The following is an 18,466-nucleotide window of genomic DNA, read 5'->3' on the forward strand; positions in this document are numbered from 1 at the left end:
GCCGGTTAATGATGTAGTTGTGTTCAAAGCCAGCCTGTTTAAATTGGACAGAGCCTCTTGTATCCATCTGCTGAAATTAGGGTTATTATCTGAATATTCACCCCCTTGCCATGGCCCGTTGCAGCATAGAGATATCCATCTCTGCAGCTACACGCACACGGGGCTGAGTACACTTCTGCGAAGCACCGGCCATGCTCCCACTCCCAGCAGCCCCAACATCAATCACCGCCACCCCCTTCCTCTCAGCTCACGCATGATGAATTGCACAAACAGAGCTATCACGGATCTGAGATCATGGCAAAGCAGGAAGGCTCTGTACTACTGTACTGCTGAACCGCTGAGCCAGAACGTGGAGGAACACCTCGGTGTAGGGTGGGGGGTTGGTGAGGCATGGGGGGGAGGCTCACATACCCCTCTTAGACACAGCACCCCCTGGTCCTACCACACAGTGCCTGTATTTATGCAGAGTGCCTGTCCTCCCATGCCGTGTCTAACAGTCAGTCAGGTTGTTTTCCTACGTCTCATTAAGTGGGTGACTGAACACTGTGTCCTTTCCAAATACTGGAGGACTGCAGCAGGGTCAGATCAGGCCACAGCTCTCAGGCTTTTGCCCCTGTCCTTCTGACTTGATCCCCCTCTCTGTCCTCAGTCTCCACTCCCTCTGTCCTCAGTCTCCACCCCCTCTGTCCTCAGTCTCCACCCCTCTCTGTTTAGTCTCCACCCTCTCTGTTCTCAGTTTCCTCCCCTCTGGCCTTAGTCCACACCCCTCTCCCCTCAGTCTCCACCCCTTCATTTTAGTTTCCACCCCTTTGCCTTAACTGTCTCCACATCTGTCCCCTTACAAAGAGAATGAGCTGCACTCCCAGCTTGAGGAGGTGTGGTCAAGAAATGCAGAGAGAGAGATCCAGAGGGAGAGAAAGTGAGAGAAGGGGTAGAGAAAGAGAGAGAGAGACAGACAGACAGACAGACAGACAGACAGAGACAGAGCAAGAGAGAATGACAGAAGGAAAGAAAAAGAAACCAGGATGGTTAGAGCAAGAGCACAAGATGGGTTATTAGACTCATGAGTGTCAGTGCACTCTGCTGAGACCCCAGTTCACTGAGTGGTGACCTTGGTAAGCAGTATAACGGGGGTGCAGTGAGAGAGGTGGTCATGTTACGGTGTCAGCCAGCGGTGTGTAGGTCCTGGCCCGGTGTTAGCACACTACACTCAAAAATCCCTGCTTATCACCTTCTCACCCCACACTGCCTGGCCCCACTGCCAAGGGAAGAGCTCCATTACAGAGACCCACTCAACATTTTTGCTAAAACAAAAGAAGACATAAATGACGTGCCATCAGTGAGGACGGAGGAGTGTGGTGCTGGGAAAAGGGAGAGTAGAGTGTGAAAGCAGCCCTCTGGCGCTGTGAAGCTGAGTGTAATATGCAGTGACAGTGTGAGACCATGAAGAATCACTCCTGCTCTGCTGACATGATGGGCCTGCATGTCATGGTATTATTACATTGGCTGCAGCACCATTACTCTGGCCACAAGGTACTGCAGCCCTGCATGGGACGATCTGCAAATGGGAACTCTGTGGAGAGTCCGGGAACACACGCTTAGCCGGTTTAAGGCACACAGAGAGGGGAGAGAGAGAGATGTTTGTGGTGTGCTAGCTGTTATTAGTCTTCACGCAGAATGAAACAGTGCCTGTGCAGTTTTTCAGAGTGAGAAAGGTGTAATCCAGCTCAGAGTGAGAGATGCTCTTCACTTCCCACCTCAGTGGAGACAGGGAATTCACCTTTTACCTGATAATGCATCTGAACCTGTTCAGTAGCATACTGTCATGCAGCTTACCTGACTTACTGTGCCATTCGGCTGCATCTATGAGCCTCACACTGTGCTCAGAGCATGAAATCATTTTCACTGTGACAAAGAAACTATGGGTTCACATGCCGATCATATAATCAAGACTATTTAATTTAACCCAATCTCTTTGTCATAATTAAAACTAATTCATGAGTGCACAAAGCTACTGAATCTGTTTGAAAACCTAAATACATGTCACATGTAATTCCATCAATATATCCATTAGGTTTGTGTGTATTGCTATAGATAAATAATGGATATGGAGCTTTGATGTATTTTACTAAAGGAATGTAACCCCTCTCACTCTGTGTTTTTCTACATACACGTATATAATGCTCCTCACATTAATAAGAGATGTGATATGAATAAAAGATGTGGAGCAGACAGCTGAGTGAATATGGAGGACATATGATTGGTGGACAGTGGCAGCTCTTTCGAGGACAGCCCTGTGGGAAAGGGGCTCCGGTGACCTAAGGTGTGCAGTCCTGCATTTCCTACCGCGGTCCACGTCATCCACTCCAGGGGTGACAGGCTGGTACAGTTCACTGTCAGCGTCTAGCCGTGTCAGTTTCTCATTTCTCATGCTGTTGGGCGTCTCTGGTGAAACTGCTGGCCTGAAAGTTGCTCTCTGGTACTTACTCTGTGTGTGTAAGAGATGCTGTTTGCACTGCCACTCTCCCAACAGCAACCTTTCTCTCCATATATCACTCCCAAAGAAACATACTCCCTGCCGCAAACGGCGGTGGACCCACAGTGTGTGATTACCCCGGACAGCATCACCAGCACCTTTACCTGTGCAGGCTCAAAGCAGATTTTAATGAGGAAGAAGAGGAGGGCTAACGAAGAGGGTGGGCTGTTTGGGCAGGGTGTTTGTCTTTCAACTCCCCACCCCCTCCTCCCCAAAAAACAGCCTGTTGCACTGTTGAAATATTAAATGAGAAATAACAAGATGTGATTTAATGATATTTTCTCTCGTGGTTTAATTATAGTGAGATATAAAGGTGTCAGAGATATGGAAAGAAATCTGTTATTCCAGGCCTGTAAATCACAGCCAAACGATCTGTGACACAACATAGTGCCCCCTAAAAATACTTGTGTCACTCTTTAGCTATTTTGATCATTTCAGTAACTATAAGTGCGGACAAAACACATACACTATATGGACAAAAGTATTTGGCCTCACCTGTTTTTCAGGGTTTGGGCTAGGCCCCTTATCTCCAGTGAAGGGCAATCTTAATGCTTCAGCATACCAAGACATTTTGGACAATGCTATGCTTCCAACTTTGTAGCAAGTTTGGAGAATGCCCTTTTCTATTCCAACATGACTGTGCCCCAGTGCACAAAGCAAGGACTATAAAGACATGGTTTGATGAGTTCGGTGTGGAAGAACTTGACTGGCCCACACAGAGCCCTGACCTCAACCCCATCGAGCACCTTTGGGATGAACTGGAACAGAGATTGTGAGCCAGGCCTTCTCGTCCAACATCAGTGCCTGACCTCACAAATGCTCTACAGAATGAATGGGCACAAATTCCCACAGAAACACTCCAAAAGCTTGTGGAAAGCCTTCCAAGAAGAGTGGAAGCTGCTATAGCTGCAAAAGGGGGACCAACTCCATATTAACGTATATGTATTTGAATACATTGAATGTCATTACAATGTAATGGTCAGGCGTCCGAATACTTTTGTCCATATAGTGTATCTTGTATTTCAGCCATTTTTCACATTTTATGGGTTTAAGAGGTAAGATGTAAAGGAAGCTGTTATGTACAGGTAACTACCAAAATAAAGGAAATACCAGCATGAAATGTCTTATAGTCTCATTAATCATTAATAGAGCTCAATCAGATGTCTTTACGTTTATTGCCATTTACCTTACCTAGGGGTTTAGTGCCAGTTGAATGCACCCTATACTAAAACAGAGCTGCCAGAAGCATTCACTGTGGGAAACAAGTACCTGTAGGTTTCTTTTGGTGAGTGCCACTCTTGTGTGTTGAAAACAGGGTTAAGGATGACCCCTTTGACCATGCCTGTGTTCTTTGCACCATTTTAAATGCAAACATGCATTTTTAGATGTTACTAGAGGTTTATGCACTGCAGCCTGACCATAGAATCCCTGTCTGTGATGTTCTTGATGGACTATTCTTGACAAAATTGCCTACCCATGCCTCAGATTAATGTTTGCAGTCAACCGATTCAGAGTTGCTCATCTGTTTTGCCCTGCATCTCAAACCATTACATGGACATCACAGTTGAGGAGCATGTGCTTTCCACCACAGTTGATGATGTCTTTCCCTCAGACTTCCATGCCAGCATCACCATAGTCACTGTTCCTCGTGAAACACTGAGCAGTCTTCATCACTGACGCTTCTGCCAAACATGCCCCCTTCTCAAAGTCACTGAGATCGCTTCCTCTAGCCATAGTAGCCAAAATGTTTCGTTAATTTTAATTTATTGCAGTTACTTGTGTGGTGATCCCCCCTCATTTCATGTGTCTCTATTCAACCCACTTTAACTATTTTTACAGTTATACGTGTTTTATTTTTTATAGTTAACTGTTTTAATTATTTAAATTGCTACAGGTACAGAAAACCTGTACATTTAGTGTTTGCATTTTTGCATTTCCTGAAGGTAGCAGCATATTCTACTGTCTCCAAATGAACAGCTTAGTAGAGGCATGGTGTCCTTAACCTCGCTTCCAAGGATACTTGTAGTAGTGAATTATTCAATGTTGTGCTGAAGAAGCCAAATGACTTTTTGACCTGTTGCTGTAATTTAATCAAAATAGTGTTGGTATCTAATGTTTCAGGAAATTATTTACTTCTGTCACAGGTGAGTTTCTTTTCAGGTTAGCTAGTCAGCTTTTCAGGTTATTTTGCTGTCAATTAAATGGACAAAGCAGTTTCGCTTTATTTAGTTTGAATTTTTAATGGGACTTTTCAGTTAGGATGCAATATGAACAATCACACAAGCACAGATCAGAAAGGCAGCATCCCGTCCATATGTCCTGAGGTTGTGAGTGACAATTGGAGATGTCTGACTGACCAGATGTAACTTACCCTTTCATTGCATACCAGTGTTTTGGTTAGTGCTGAAGCTGCTGGCACTGTGCTCAGTCCTCCATGTGGAGTCCCCGTCTGGCTCCTCAGGGAGACACGTTCTGGTGGGCCCTGCATGTGAGCCAACCCTCTCTAGAGGGGCTTTACCCACCCTTGCCATTTGATGTCTCATCTGAGAGCATGGATTTCTATCTCTTAGCAGGCCCGGGAGTGAGAAGAGCAGGCTTTAAGAGGATTAGAGCACTTCACAGCACAGGACCACAGCTCGCCATATCTAGACATTTCCAGCATCGTGTTGTTAATAACGAATTTGCAGCAGTTGTGCTACTTCGTACTTAACCCCATTCCTGCCAACATGCGTACTGAAGGGAAAATTATGTTCCCATCATCTGGGGGAGCTTTTTCAGAGCAGCTCGTTCGATCAGCTCGACAGGGAGCCCGTTTTGGCGAAATAACCACAGGGGTGTCGAACGGTCTGGGAGAGGAGCAGGCAAAAGGGAGGGGAGCGGTTACGGTGAATGCCTCATCTGAGTGTCACAGAGGCGGCTCAATGAGGTGGATTAGGCCACGCTAGAAAGGCGTTTTAAGGCTTTAGCGGCATTTAGCAGCTTACAGCTGTTACAATAATAAGCCACTGAGGCGGTCCTTGGTCCACAGGCCACTGCCAAGGCCAGAAAGGCTGCCAGGAAAGCGATATCATGGCCGATTACTCGTTGGTAAACCCACAGGGAGCACACACACTTAGAGCGAGGGGGCAGGAAATGGGAGCCACTTCATTCAGCCATGCTACACAAGCCGTGTAAGGTGCACTCTAAGGAGGGAGAGAGCGGCACATGAGGTTTGCCTCACTGCTGGTCATGTGGAAGAAAGCAGATTGAGGAACTGGCCTCACCTGATTGAGGGGGGGGGGGGGGGGGGGGGCCGTGTTTGGCCCCCACTGGAAGCGGTTGTTTTTTCCAGGGGGTCACAGGTAGCTTTTGCTATGGGGTGGATCACTGTGTTGGAGAAGGCAGAGGGGAGCTGTTATAAAACTAATTAACAGCTAACAGTGCACTCTCTCCTGAAGGAGAGCAGAGGCAGTCTTTCCCATGAACACTTGGTGTGGGGGGAAGGCAGGAGTGCAGGTGCGGTCTGAAGCTGGCTCCAGTCCTACTGCACTGAGCAGCAGGCTGATCTGAGATCTTTACTGTATCAATGAGCACATGGATGCAGAGCTGAGGTCCTTTCCCATCATAACGACAGTGTCAAAACACACCCAGGTGCAGCACCTGACAGCTGAGACCCTGCTACTGGGCTGCTGTGAGCTGATCCTGGACCAGTGAGCAAAGTACCATCCTCCAGAAGGAAGACAGCCGAAACACTCACACACACGTGCCCTCACACGCATTAAGACCTGCCTCTGCACGGATGCATCAGTAGTCATTTTCTCCATGTGTGTATGAATATGAAAGTGTAGCAAGGATAGTTAGCCTACTGAATGTGTGCGTGTGTGTGTATATGTGTAACCAGCCTTTAACCTGTTGTGTGCTTGCTTCGTAGAGCTTCACAGGGAGGGCAGCATAGAGACCCTGAGCAACAGCTCTGGCTCCACCAGTGGAAGCATTCCTCGCAACTTCGAGGGGTACAGGTCCCCGCTCCCCACCAACGACAGCCAGCCCCTCAGCCTCTTCCCCACCGGCTTCCCCTGAAACAGGCCTCCAGAGACACTCTCCCCTATCCAGTTTAACCACAAAAGCAGCCATGGTAACCAACTGTCATTTCTGAAGCCATTGGGGTGTCAGTGTCAGCCTTTCTAATTCCACCAGATTTTTCCCACTCCCAGAGCCTTTGGGGTTGAAATTCACAACCTTCAATTCATTTTTGATTTTCCAGTGGATTACCCATGATTATCCATGAGTGAAAAGTGACGCGCATGGACTAGACTAGAGTGTTAAGTAGACTTGAGTGTCTTTTTTCCCCTGGATATGCTCCAGCTCTGGTGGACGGGCTGGTCAGCTGCTTCATTTGCTGCTTTGAGGGTTTTTGATTTTTGCTTGTTTCCCAATGTAGGAGATATTTAGTGAGAGAGGAGAGGTGACTGCGGGATGGGCATGTCCACTTCTGACCCCACCCATCTCCACCTGTATCCTGGCCTTCTCCTCTCACCTAAGCAAGAAGCACACACATGTGGTAATCATGCCCCCGATCATCTCGCCAACGCTGACCTGACCTCTGACCTCTGACCTCCTTGCAGGAATTAACACATCTCTGCAGACGAGTTAAGGGGTCGCACACTGGGGGCGCCACTGTGTCAGAATGGAGGACACTGCGGTAGCCGTCCTTACCCTAACAATCTAAATCACAGTTCCTCTCAATGCACATTGAGATGCACAATATCTGTGACATATCTGTTGCTCATCTGAAAATAGACTTCACGATACATATTTGACATGTTTTGAATAATCATGTATTACATTCTCTGTGCTATAGTTAAAGACAATATTAACGTTCCAGAAGGCCGTCGCATTTGGTACCTGTTGCCTTCAGGTGGAACTGAGCCTCTGCTGTTTATTGTAGGCTAATTCCATGTATAGGCATCTAGATAATTATGATTTTTGGCTAGTTTAATGCCATGATGTGTTTGACTTTTGTTTTTTGATTTTTTTAAGGTAAGGGAGTCCTGTTTTTAAGAAAACTAGTTGCTTATGTAATTTTTTTCCTAAAAGGCCAGTTTGTATGTGATATGATTGTTGCCATCATTCAGATTTGTATGCACTAGAATGGGGGGTGAGTGTTTCCATTGATTGTCCGGAGAATAAGTGTGCAGGTTTTATCAACCTTTCAGTAAGGGGGAGAACCATGTCACACAATGGGTTCAATGGTTTGCAAAAATGTACATAAATACTGCAGTGATGGAGAAGGGGAGTTCATGAACCACAAAATGCACAGAACTATTGAGCTAGCCGTGGCCACTAATGAGAACCAGTCAACATGTTCTGCTGTGAACAGCACAGCATTTCGGTTGGTTTAATGGGAGGGGCCTTAACATATAGTCAGTAATTAAGAGGTTCATGAAGCTCCTGTCTCCCATCAGTAATATGCAGCCAATAGCAGAGCTCCTCATTCCCTGTGGAGCGGGAAGACTGGAAAGCACACAGCCAACTAGACAAGGACACTATAGTCAAATCAGTGTTGTGTTTTGATTGGACAGAGTTGAGTGTGTGCTGTTTCATCGCCTACCTGTGCTTGTTCATGTTCCTTTGAACAAAATACATGTTTTAAATGACTGAATTACTGTGTAAAAATACTGAGACTGAATTTCATGGTTAGCTGTAAACCCTTGCAACTATGTATAAAGGCATAAAACCCCTATTTGTTGTGTCCTATTTGTTTGAAAGTTTGAAAGTTTCAAAATATTTTTACGATATGAAAATATATATTCAATTTTAATGTTCAGTTCTAATCTGCTATTATCTGTGGCAGTCATCAGATCTGTATCAAGCAGAATGGTGTGTAGAGTGGGACTATTCAACATCTAGACAGGGCTGCTGCCTTAATGCACAGATTAAAATAACTGATTCATATTTAAACAATCTATTGCCACAGTAATGCTTTACTCTCTCATTCACAAAAGTGGGCTGGTTTAAGAGCCAGTACAGTTATTGTTGAAAGTGAACGTGCTGTGTAACTATATACTTTTCACTTATGTATCTCACAGCTGGAGTCTTCTGCTCACCAAGCCAATGCAGTGTGCAACATGAGAAACAGAAACCTGTTTTATTTCTTTCTCTGTCCCAAATGGTGAGAGGGTACATCAAGTTCATGATGTGATTTTCCCGATCCACAGACCTTCAGTGTCAGTGCAACCTGCAAGGTATCGGCACAGGAAGTCAGTTAGCCATTAGCAGCCAAAGGTAGACATGTGCTGCTGTACCGTGGTTCATCCAGGTGTGGGCCTGATTCGTTTCCCATCCAAAACTGATTAGCCAGTTTCACTACACTAAAATGAGTGGAGTAAACTGGCTCAGTCTCTCACAGTGAGCTAATGATGATCTGAATTATATTTTCATCTCTGTGTGTTTTCTGTATGGTGTCAACATGATGCAATGAAATACACCTTATAGGCTACATTATGTGCATAAAAGTACATAAAAACATATTTGTGCTAAAACAGATGTATTGAAAACATTCTGCATTATTGCCACACTATCAAACTGCTTGCTCTTTTCGAATGGGACACCACACACACCATGATTCAAAGTAGGGCCAACCATAACCCTAACCCATAAGTTCTTGCTGAAGCTGTGGGACACCAGACCACCTTTCAGGGAACAAGGGGCAACATCAGGCTAAATCATTATACAAGGTGAGTATGTTAAATCTTGCAGGGAAAGCTGTGGTTTAAACATTGGCATAACCAGGTTGTTTATGGTTGAGCTGACAATATTGGTGACTGAAAATGAACATAAGCATGACACAAACAGGTGTGAGGGTTACAGCAGAAAATATTCCTCTGTAATGATCAGAAACATATGTAACTTGCACAACAGCATTCACCGTGCTCAATCCAGCCCATTTCAATGGACCTGTGCAAACCCTGCAACCACTACCCTATGGAATCTGCCCACATCCACCAGGGCAAAGCAGCCCATAATCTAAGCAAAACTAGAAGGAAGTAATTGAGAAATCATTGTTTTAGAAGACACTGCTACTACGTTCTGATTTGTTGCTTTGATTGACTGATGGTTTCACATTGATATTAAAGAAAGTATAGTCATCTGTTGTGCCTGAAGTGGTGCCTACACAAACCAAGCCAATCCTGCAAAGGGTGGCTCATCCTTATTCCAGATGTCATCCTCTTTCCTCCCTTGGCTCAAGTCTTGATCGACACTTTCAACCGCCTTTGAAAAACTGCTTATGGTTGATGCCCACAAACTCTTTATGATGCCTACACTTTATGTTAAGGGCATGCCCATATTGTTATAAAACATTTAATAAACATGTTACAACCTATTAATTAAATTAATAAACAGAAATAAGGTTTACTTAGTTTGTTTAGCTACCACTTCAGATACAAGAGGTGACTACATGCACTTTCTTTAATAGCAACATGTCACTGACAGTAAATCAAAGTAGCAACAGTTACAAGTTCTATTACAACAATTTAGAAATACTGTACTTAGAAACTGTACTTTACACTTAAACTGGCACTTTAATACCTGTTCACTACCTGCCCAGTAACAGATTGAGAATCCATTTTAAAAACCCTAATAATTTATTGGGCCTACCCAGAAAACATTACTGCTACCAGCACCAGGTTATACAACATTATGACCTTTCCCGCAAGGAAAAACATCCGCTTGCAGTGGGCTAGTGGCAATCCCCTCTCTGCGAAGGGCTGGCAAAGAATACTCATGGAATTAATACCACTAGAATATCCAACATGTGTAACTCACTGCAAAACAGATCACTTCTATAAGGTATGACAGCCATTCCTAAATTATTTGGACACTGGAACTTCAGCTATTTTATTGCAAGGATTTTCATAAATTGGACCATCACCTGTGTGGGACTAAAGTGCTTTTATATTGATGTTGTATAAAATGAGCTTTTTTATGTGATTGTTAAACATAACTTTACTTAGTAACTTGGATTGCTGTAGGTTGTTATAAGCCAGTTTTTGCTGTTTAAAGTGTAAAAACCCAAAGTATTGTTAAAAAACCCTAATAATAAATCAAGGTACCAGTGTATTTACCAGCAGTTTTCTAATATCTATAATAATAATCTATAATAAGTAATAAATGGGCCTTGTGCACTTTCAAACATTACATTACATATATGTCATTTGGAAGATGTTCTTATCCAGAGCAACTTACACAGTACATCTAATAAAGTGGCATGAAAAGCTGTACAAACAGGACACCACAAACTACACATGAACAAGTGTTAGTGCCTAACATAGAGCTGAGATCATAAGTGTGTGCCTAGATCAACATGTAAATGTAATGCCATATGTATGACTGAAGGACTATACCATCCCAAATATAGCGCTACACACATGCAAGTAAACCTCCACATACCTAATTACAAAAAACTCTGAAATACATTTCCACATATATAATTACACATAAGAGAGACAAAAGATAATACTTGAGTAGACTGGTTGGGGTGTTGCCTGAGGAGGTGGGTCTTCAGTCTGCTATGAAGGATGGCCATATGGGACCTCACATGCCACAGCTCACCTCCAGACATCAGATGTTGGTCAAACTGACAGAAAGGATAGGAACTCCATTTTAAGTATTACATATTGCCATCAGATACATGCATGCCGTAACCAGCTACGAGGTCACCGAGGTGCGGACCTCATTAATTTTTTAGAGCTATAAATTTGAAAAGCTAAATACAACTGGATAAAAAAAATTCAATGGTTGAGAACTTCTCCACCGAGACGAGTGCATGGTTAATTCAGTTTAGAATTGTTATTTAGTGTCCGCTGTGTGAGAGAGTTGTGAGAGAGGGCGCGAGCGCAGCCCCTTGCATCATCAGCACCTACACTGACAGCAGCACGTGGAATTTACGCACGTTGGCAGCAGCAGGTGGCTTGTGTGTGAACTGGCAGCATACCATTCAGTAAGACAAAGCAATGATCGTTATGCCATTATCTGTAAGAAACGTTAAAAACAGTAACCTGGTACAGCGTCTGGAGTAAAGGCAATTGTATGAAACATGTTAAATATGCGTACTCTGGCCGCGATGAAGGCTAGGCTATTTCTTTCATATTAGTAGGCTAGCTAACGTTTCACACAACGCCATTGGTTAAAAACATCTTATGTAGGCGACGGTATCAATAATAGTAGGCCTATGAAACATTGCAAAGCCAAATTTGGAAATGAATATAAGTGAATAATGACGTTAGCTTGTAATGGTGTTACTCTCAAGCATTTTCTTTTATTTTTATATCTAGCTAAGGTTACAAATAACCTTAGCTTAATTATTATGCTTCATACCGTAGACCTATGTATTTTGGTGCTCTAAATCAGTATTTCTCAACCCTCTCCTGGAGTACCCCCTGCCCTGCATGTTTTAGATCGCTCCCTGCTCCAACACAGCTGATTCAAATGATCCACTCGTTATGAACTCCTGAAGCTGCTTAATAACAAACTGATCATTTGAATCAGCTGTGTTGGAGCAGGGGGAGATCTAAAACATGCAGGGTAGGGGGTACTCCAGGAGAGGGTTGAGGAACACTGCTCTAGATAATGTTCTTATGATTTATTATTCATTCAGCAATGCATATTAATATGAAAGCTCCACACATGAGAGGTTATTCCGTACAATCCAGTTCAGATGGTGTACCGTACAATTCAAACAAATAAAATGTGTTTCTTGTAAATAGTAAACCTCACTATTTTTCATTCCCTGGTTACGGCCATGGATGCAGGTATGCTGGAATTAGTTTTGAGTCACTTTTGGGAATTCCTATCAAGTATCAACCCTCCAAGCCATAAATTGCCCAGTGTCATATATATTCTCCATGCGCTGACTAATTAGTTTTCTCAGCAGGTAGGCTTCCATTTACTGCCTTCCAGTCACACACATTAAACTGTGCCTGAATGGTTTAGCCGCAGTACTGTACACACATGCAAACCTGTTCATTCCACACTATATGATTTCTCGTTATTAATTTGTTGTGAAGAAGCACAAAATGTTACCACTTTTACCCAGAGTATACTGATCATTAAGCAAATCTCGCCTGTTTAGGTATTGTAATGCAACATACACAATAAGTGGGAGATTCTCTCCTTTTCTTTTACCTACATTTTAAGGGAAAACACGATTTTGATCACTGCTAAATTGTCAAATGTGTTCATCTTTCTTCTATGTAAGGTAAATAGGTAAAAAGTGGCTAGGCTACAGGAAAATACTTAAAATGTTTTACATTGTACAGCAGAGCATTCTGTAATATCATAACTGAAGTGAACCGCAGAATATCCACTATACCACGCAAATGAAGAAATGTAGGCTACCAACCCGATCGCGATCGTTAATAACTAGTAGATTCTTCAATACACACACGATTACACTGACGCTCAACAAATGTTATCTAAGAGAAAAAGACAACAGGGGATTAGTGTATAAAATCATATTTCTGTTATTCGTTATATTGGGTTTTTAACAGACAATTGCGATTAACGCTTTTAGAAACAATTTGGAAATTTTAAGGTCGACAATCTGTTTGTGTGTCACTTGCTTTTCTTGTATACGTGTCTGTATATTATTTAATGTCATGGGTGTCTGTATTGCCTGTGTGGATTGTAGAACCGTTTATTGCTAACACGTGATGAATTGCGATTCGAATGTGAAAAGCTTTAATTGTCCGCTATAAACTAAATCGAAGTGTTATCCACAAGAAAAACAATTTTTTTTGTCCAAAATATACATAATTTCATTTAATCGCGTATAGGCTACAATAACATTCCATGTTCTAGAGATGTAAATTTAATTTTGGCCCAGTGTGCCAGCATGTGAGGTACTTTTTACGGTTTCGCAATCATTTCAGTCAAGTTAGCAAGAGCTTGCCAAAATGTCTTAAAAACGGGGTAAGAATTAAAATTAGAATCAGAATCAGGGGGACTTGGGAATGCAATGATCTCAATAAATCGTTAGAATGAATTTTTCATTGTTTTGTTACTGGGAAAGCAGCAAAGCAAAACGATGGATAATTATGTTATGGATAACAGTGATAAAACGGGTTAATCCTGATAAATAATATTATCTGGACTCACGAGATCAGCAGACAGATTTAATAAAGTTGGGCTGGTTGATTTTTTTGAAGAAAGTGTCCATTGCATTGACAGTTTCTTGAATGAATTAGAATAGAATGTAGAATGTGCCGATAACAGATTTTAAAAATTCAAGCCAACGACACTCAGAACGACGTCGGTATAAATATCTAATCTATGTAGTAAAACCCAACAAGAGTGCATTGCGATGTCACACCTCACAGTCTGAGGTGTGCGGCCGGAATGGGTAGTACACAGAAATCGCGTGATTTTAGCCTACTAATTCAGAGCTATTACAACACGTTGATCTTTGATGTTCAGCCTTAATGAACTTCGCAAACAGATCCAAGGACTGCAGTTTGCGAGGACACGTAACACAACCCAAAACGTCCGCGCCCAAAACAATTCAGAAAACATAACAAAATAGCTTCCAGAAGGGCGTCATTCCTTAATTAGGTTTGTGTTTTTTTTTCATGATTGTATGAAAAAAATGTATGTGTATGGATTAATATGCCTAAAATGGTATCGCTAACTGAAGTTAAATATGTTGCTGCTGATGAATAAAAAGCGTTTCAGATACAACTGTAGGCCTATAGGTTTTTAGAATTATGTGTTCTTCTTGAACCCTAAATGACACTCCAGACAGCAGGATATTCTACCACATTGAAATGAGCAAATCACATGAACACGACAGTGAAATGCGGTTAATGTTATCGGTACCTAAATGATACAAAGTCTAAGTCCATAGAATAAGTTCGATCAGAGGGACATGCAGCACAGAACGCTGGAACACCCCGGTACGCATCAGTGATGCCCATCTTTCTCTTCGGGTTGTTAGAGACCATAAACATAAATCAATTTATAATATTCAATACGTCTCCATTTTTTAAGTCGGGGGAAAACTGCACCAAGTTAATCAAAACCTTGCGAAAATAAAGGCACGAAAACGGTTTTGTCATGCATTAATTAACTGGTTAAAATGAGTAATATTCTTAATAGCATTAAGAAGAGATAAAAACTTAATTGAGGTACCAAACCAGCAAGTGCACGTTTCATTATATTTGAACTTGAATTTGTTATATTTAGACGCAAAAATGAAATTAAGCAGCTCATAGAATGATAACATGTTAGATTCATTTATTGCTTGTTGTTCTCCATAGATCGACACTTTTCCTCAGGATTATCAATGTAGGATTATTGATAAAGGGTCATTTGATTTAAAAGAACCGAAACTGTGGTACCGACTCGCGCTTTTAAGAAAGTAACGTTATAAAGTTACAATGTTACAAATTAATTCCTGCATCTAAAAAGATTTTGTAATACTCTATTATACTGGGCAAACATAGCAATCAAAGATGAACTTTTGTTTCTAACGCCTGATAAACACCAGTGGTAGAGATGGCAGTTAAAATCAGCAGTTGTTTTTCAAATTCTAAATCCAATCATAATAAACTCGTCCTTGTCCTGCCGTAAACACTGAGATGTAACTTTCCCTTTCTTACGACCCCTGCTGATACTACGCATACGTTTGTGAATGTCGAATATATTTGTATATTAAATTGGAATTATACACTCTCGATGACAGCTCCGCGCGGTAATCTGCAGTGATCAAATGTGAACACACCACTTTTCATATTTGCACGTGTATCGATGGTCTTGCCCAGCCAAAATATCTCAGATAAGATCCTTTAATTCTATGTCATTGAATACCATGCATTGTAATGCCTTATGAACGCTCTGAACCTTTCCTTATCGAAATATTTCTGTCCAGTAAATAATTTGTGGTTGTACGAGTTTATAGTGTATGAAATGGGTCTGCTGGAGCGGAAGTAGGGATGTCAGCGCAGTCGCAAACCGCAGCCAGGGTGCAGGGGTTAATGGCGAATTCCAGGGTCATGTAAGGGGTTATAATTGAAAAATCATCCCACCTGCTCCACCGCTGAACCGACTGAAAACAGGCCAGGCTTCGCTGATCAAAGCCTGGGAGAGAGACAGAGGAGACCAGGAAAGTTGTGGGAGTGCTCAAAAGAGCTAGCTTACCTTCAACCTGTGTAATTAAGTTTGACGATAACGATGCCTGCAGAAAAAAACACGCACTTCTAAAATCTTGCTGGCAGATATTGATTGCTGTGAACATTCCAGTCACCACCGCTTTAACAAAGCATAATCTCAAATGATTGGTGATAAATCTTTGAAGCTGTTACAGTTTAGTTTAGGCCTACACCGTACAACAGTTCATTATGCAATTTATTTAATGACAGTTATGATGTTATTCGCACATCATAAACCAAGATGAGCATTTTCAGATTTACGTTTCCTTCAGCACCTATGAAAACATCCGGGATATCGAACCAAGACACTGATCCACCCGCTAATCCAAATTCTGGATGACAATCGTTGTTGCCGTTGATTTTTACTTCGCTAGGGGGATTGTGGAAGGAGTGAACTTTGCAATCTGTGCTGGACAGCCTGACACGGAGTGAATCAATTACTACGTAAACCTTGCTGACACTGGCACCTTTATAAAGATATCAATTCGTAATGCCTGTCTCATTTTAAGGGAAACTCCACGTTCCTCAAATAAAATAGTCGAAATGAGATTACATCTGATACATTTAAATATATATTTTTAAATTAATTAATTAATAAATAATTTTAAATAATTAATAAATTTAATGCTTTCTTAAATAAAAGCACACTCTATATTCCACATCCATGAAAGACATTGTAATAATAATATAATGATTTAAATACATTATCACCAACCCCTTTTTTCACATCTGAAGACTCTCGGTCTGCTCCGTTCTGGAAATAACTGGAGCCGGCTTGGCGCCAGGAGAAAATACAGAGATGCAATTTCAATCCACGGGGGTGCACAAAAGTCATGAATATTATCGGGATATAAGGAGACAACTGGGGGTGCACTGAGGTCTGTTTGGGGTGCGCCGGGCCCGGACTGTAGTAAGGAACTACAGAGACGTATGTCCTTCCACCAAAGAATTGAGCATGGACAAATGAGCTCCTCAGGGGATTTTTGGCGCCCCCACCTGATACCTGACGAAAAAGGTACCATGTCTGTGCCCTACCGTGCGACTTGCCTTGCGAAGTGTTCAATGTTATGTTTGCAATTGAACAAGATTTTATTGTAAAATGTTTAGTTAAATTAATGTAGTCCTTAAATTTCACCCAGGCGTGTGGCACTTCGCTGCGCAACGCGCGGTCATCAGGAAGTGGCTGATGCATATCGTTTAATTCAGTTCATGGCTACATTCAAATTAAGTGGAACTGTGTGCGTACACTACAGCGTTACTCTGTTACAGGCACATGCTAGTTCTAAAGTCTGTTGAAGACATATAACTGTTGTGTACAATTATTGTCCCGTTGACAGAGAAAGAGAGAGATGATGATGATTACAGAGAAGTGTAGGCAAGACTAACAGGTGAAATCCGGTGCTTTCAGATCGGTTGTATTTGCTGGAAATTGCTATTCAATCCTACGTCGTGGAGCGCTTGTGGAAGGCGGAAGAAGGGGAGCGGAGTATTCCCTGTTTCAGCTACCAGTTCAGTGCCGCTTGTGAGAATCGTCATTTTTCATCAATCAGCTGCAATTTGCCAAAGGAGAAGGGACGGGTCACCGGCAGCCCCGCTGACTCGGGTCAATGAGACAACACGCGGGCATGGAGAAGAGCAAACTGCATAAGTCTGCAAACAGCGCGAGTCAGGGAGGGATGCCGGGCTTTAATGGGAGAGGGAGAAGAGCAAAGGACTATACACTTGGGGGGGGGGGTCGTTAAAGCTAGAGGTGGACGGGGAGGAAAAGATGTAAGGGGGGGGGGGGGGGGGGGTAGCTGCTGGAGGCTCTGGGTATACATGTGACAGGGGAAATATGAAGGACTTTGACAGGTCTTAAACGGTCTGGCGCCAAAGCCCAAGTCTACTGGCTAAATATAGCAGGAGAGATGATGCAGAGAGAGGGAACGACATTATGAAAAGCAACTGTGCAAAACGAGGAAAAAGAACAATGATCATTTATTTACAAATCTAAACCTGATATGCGTTCTGTTATTTTACTTTCGGTCTTCAAGTAACGGACTAAGTCACTTTACCTACTTTTTTTTTCTCGGTACAATGAAACCAATGCCTTTACATATACTGTATGTTTACGTGCACTTACGTTTGGGTGGTTGGTTATTTTTACGGGGCATTCCAATGGCGTTTATAACCTGTAGCATATATCTAGCTTTGCAGATTACATATTTATCAATGTGCCAGACATCAGGCTTTGGGTTAGGTGGGGTGGGATTTCACTCAAGAATTCTAACGGAGATAATCGTTTAAACTCGATGTTACTTTAATACCTTTAATTTAACGCTATAATCGTACTTAATTCGTCGAACAACCGATTGAAATCACGGGGAGATGACTGTATGTCTTGCAAATTATTCAAGATTATTAATCAGATGTCCCGAAATTACCATTCTTTGTAATACATTATTTACCCGTTTGTTAAAAAAATAGTTAAAGTTGCATTTCTCTGCGTCTGGCATTTAGCACCCAACCCGGCATTGCTGAATGAGTAAAACCCATGGCACGGGGAGACCTTTTTGCCCATCAAGATAACGTGTACAACCAGGATGCACAGAACAAATACAATGAACGTAATTACAAGAGCTTTTATTGATATAACTACTTCTGTGAGTATACACACGGAAAATCGTTGACGTTCTTCCTGAGTGGTTCATGTTTTTCCATCTTACTTTTAAATATAAACAACAAATACTAGCATCGCTGACCTGCC

At 42.3% G+C, this 18,466-nt stretch overlaps 1 protein-coding gene across 2 annotated transcripts in view; it reads left to right on the plus strand.

The window, feature by feature from the left end:
* bcas3 (BCAS3 microtubule associated cell migration factor) overlaps positions 1–8,250 on the plus strand; it is a 201,106-nt gene extending 192,856 nt beyond the window's left edge. For both annotated transcript variants that reach the window (XM_036536602.1, XM_036536603.1), the window contains one exon: positions 6,447–8,250. In XM_036536602.1, the coding sequence (XP_036392495.1) occupies positions 6,447–6,595 (149 nt within the window). In that variant the 3' untranslated portion in view covers positions 6,596–8,250. The remainder of the gene's footprint in view (positions 1–6,446) is intronic.
* The last annotated feature ends 10,216 nt before the right edge of the window (positions 8,251–18,466 follow it).

This window comes from Megalops cyprinoides, chromosome 9 (genome assembly GCF_013368585.1).
Source record: "Megalops cyprinoides isolate fMegCyp1 chromosome 9, fMegCyp1.pri, whole genome shotgun sequence".
NCBI classification, from domain to species: domain Eukaryota; kingdom Metazoa; phylum Chordata; class Actinopteri; order Elopiformes; family Megalopidae; genus Megalops; species Megalops cyprinoides.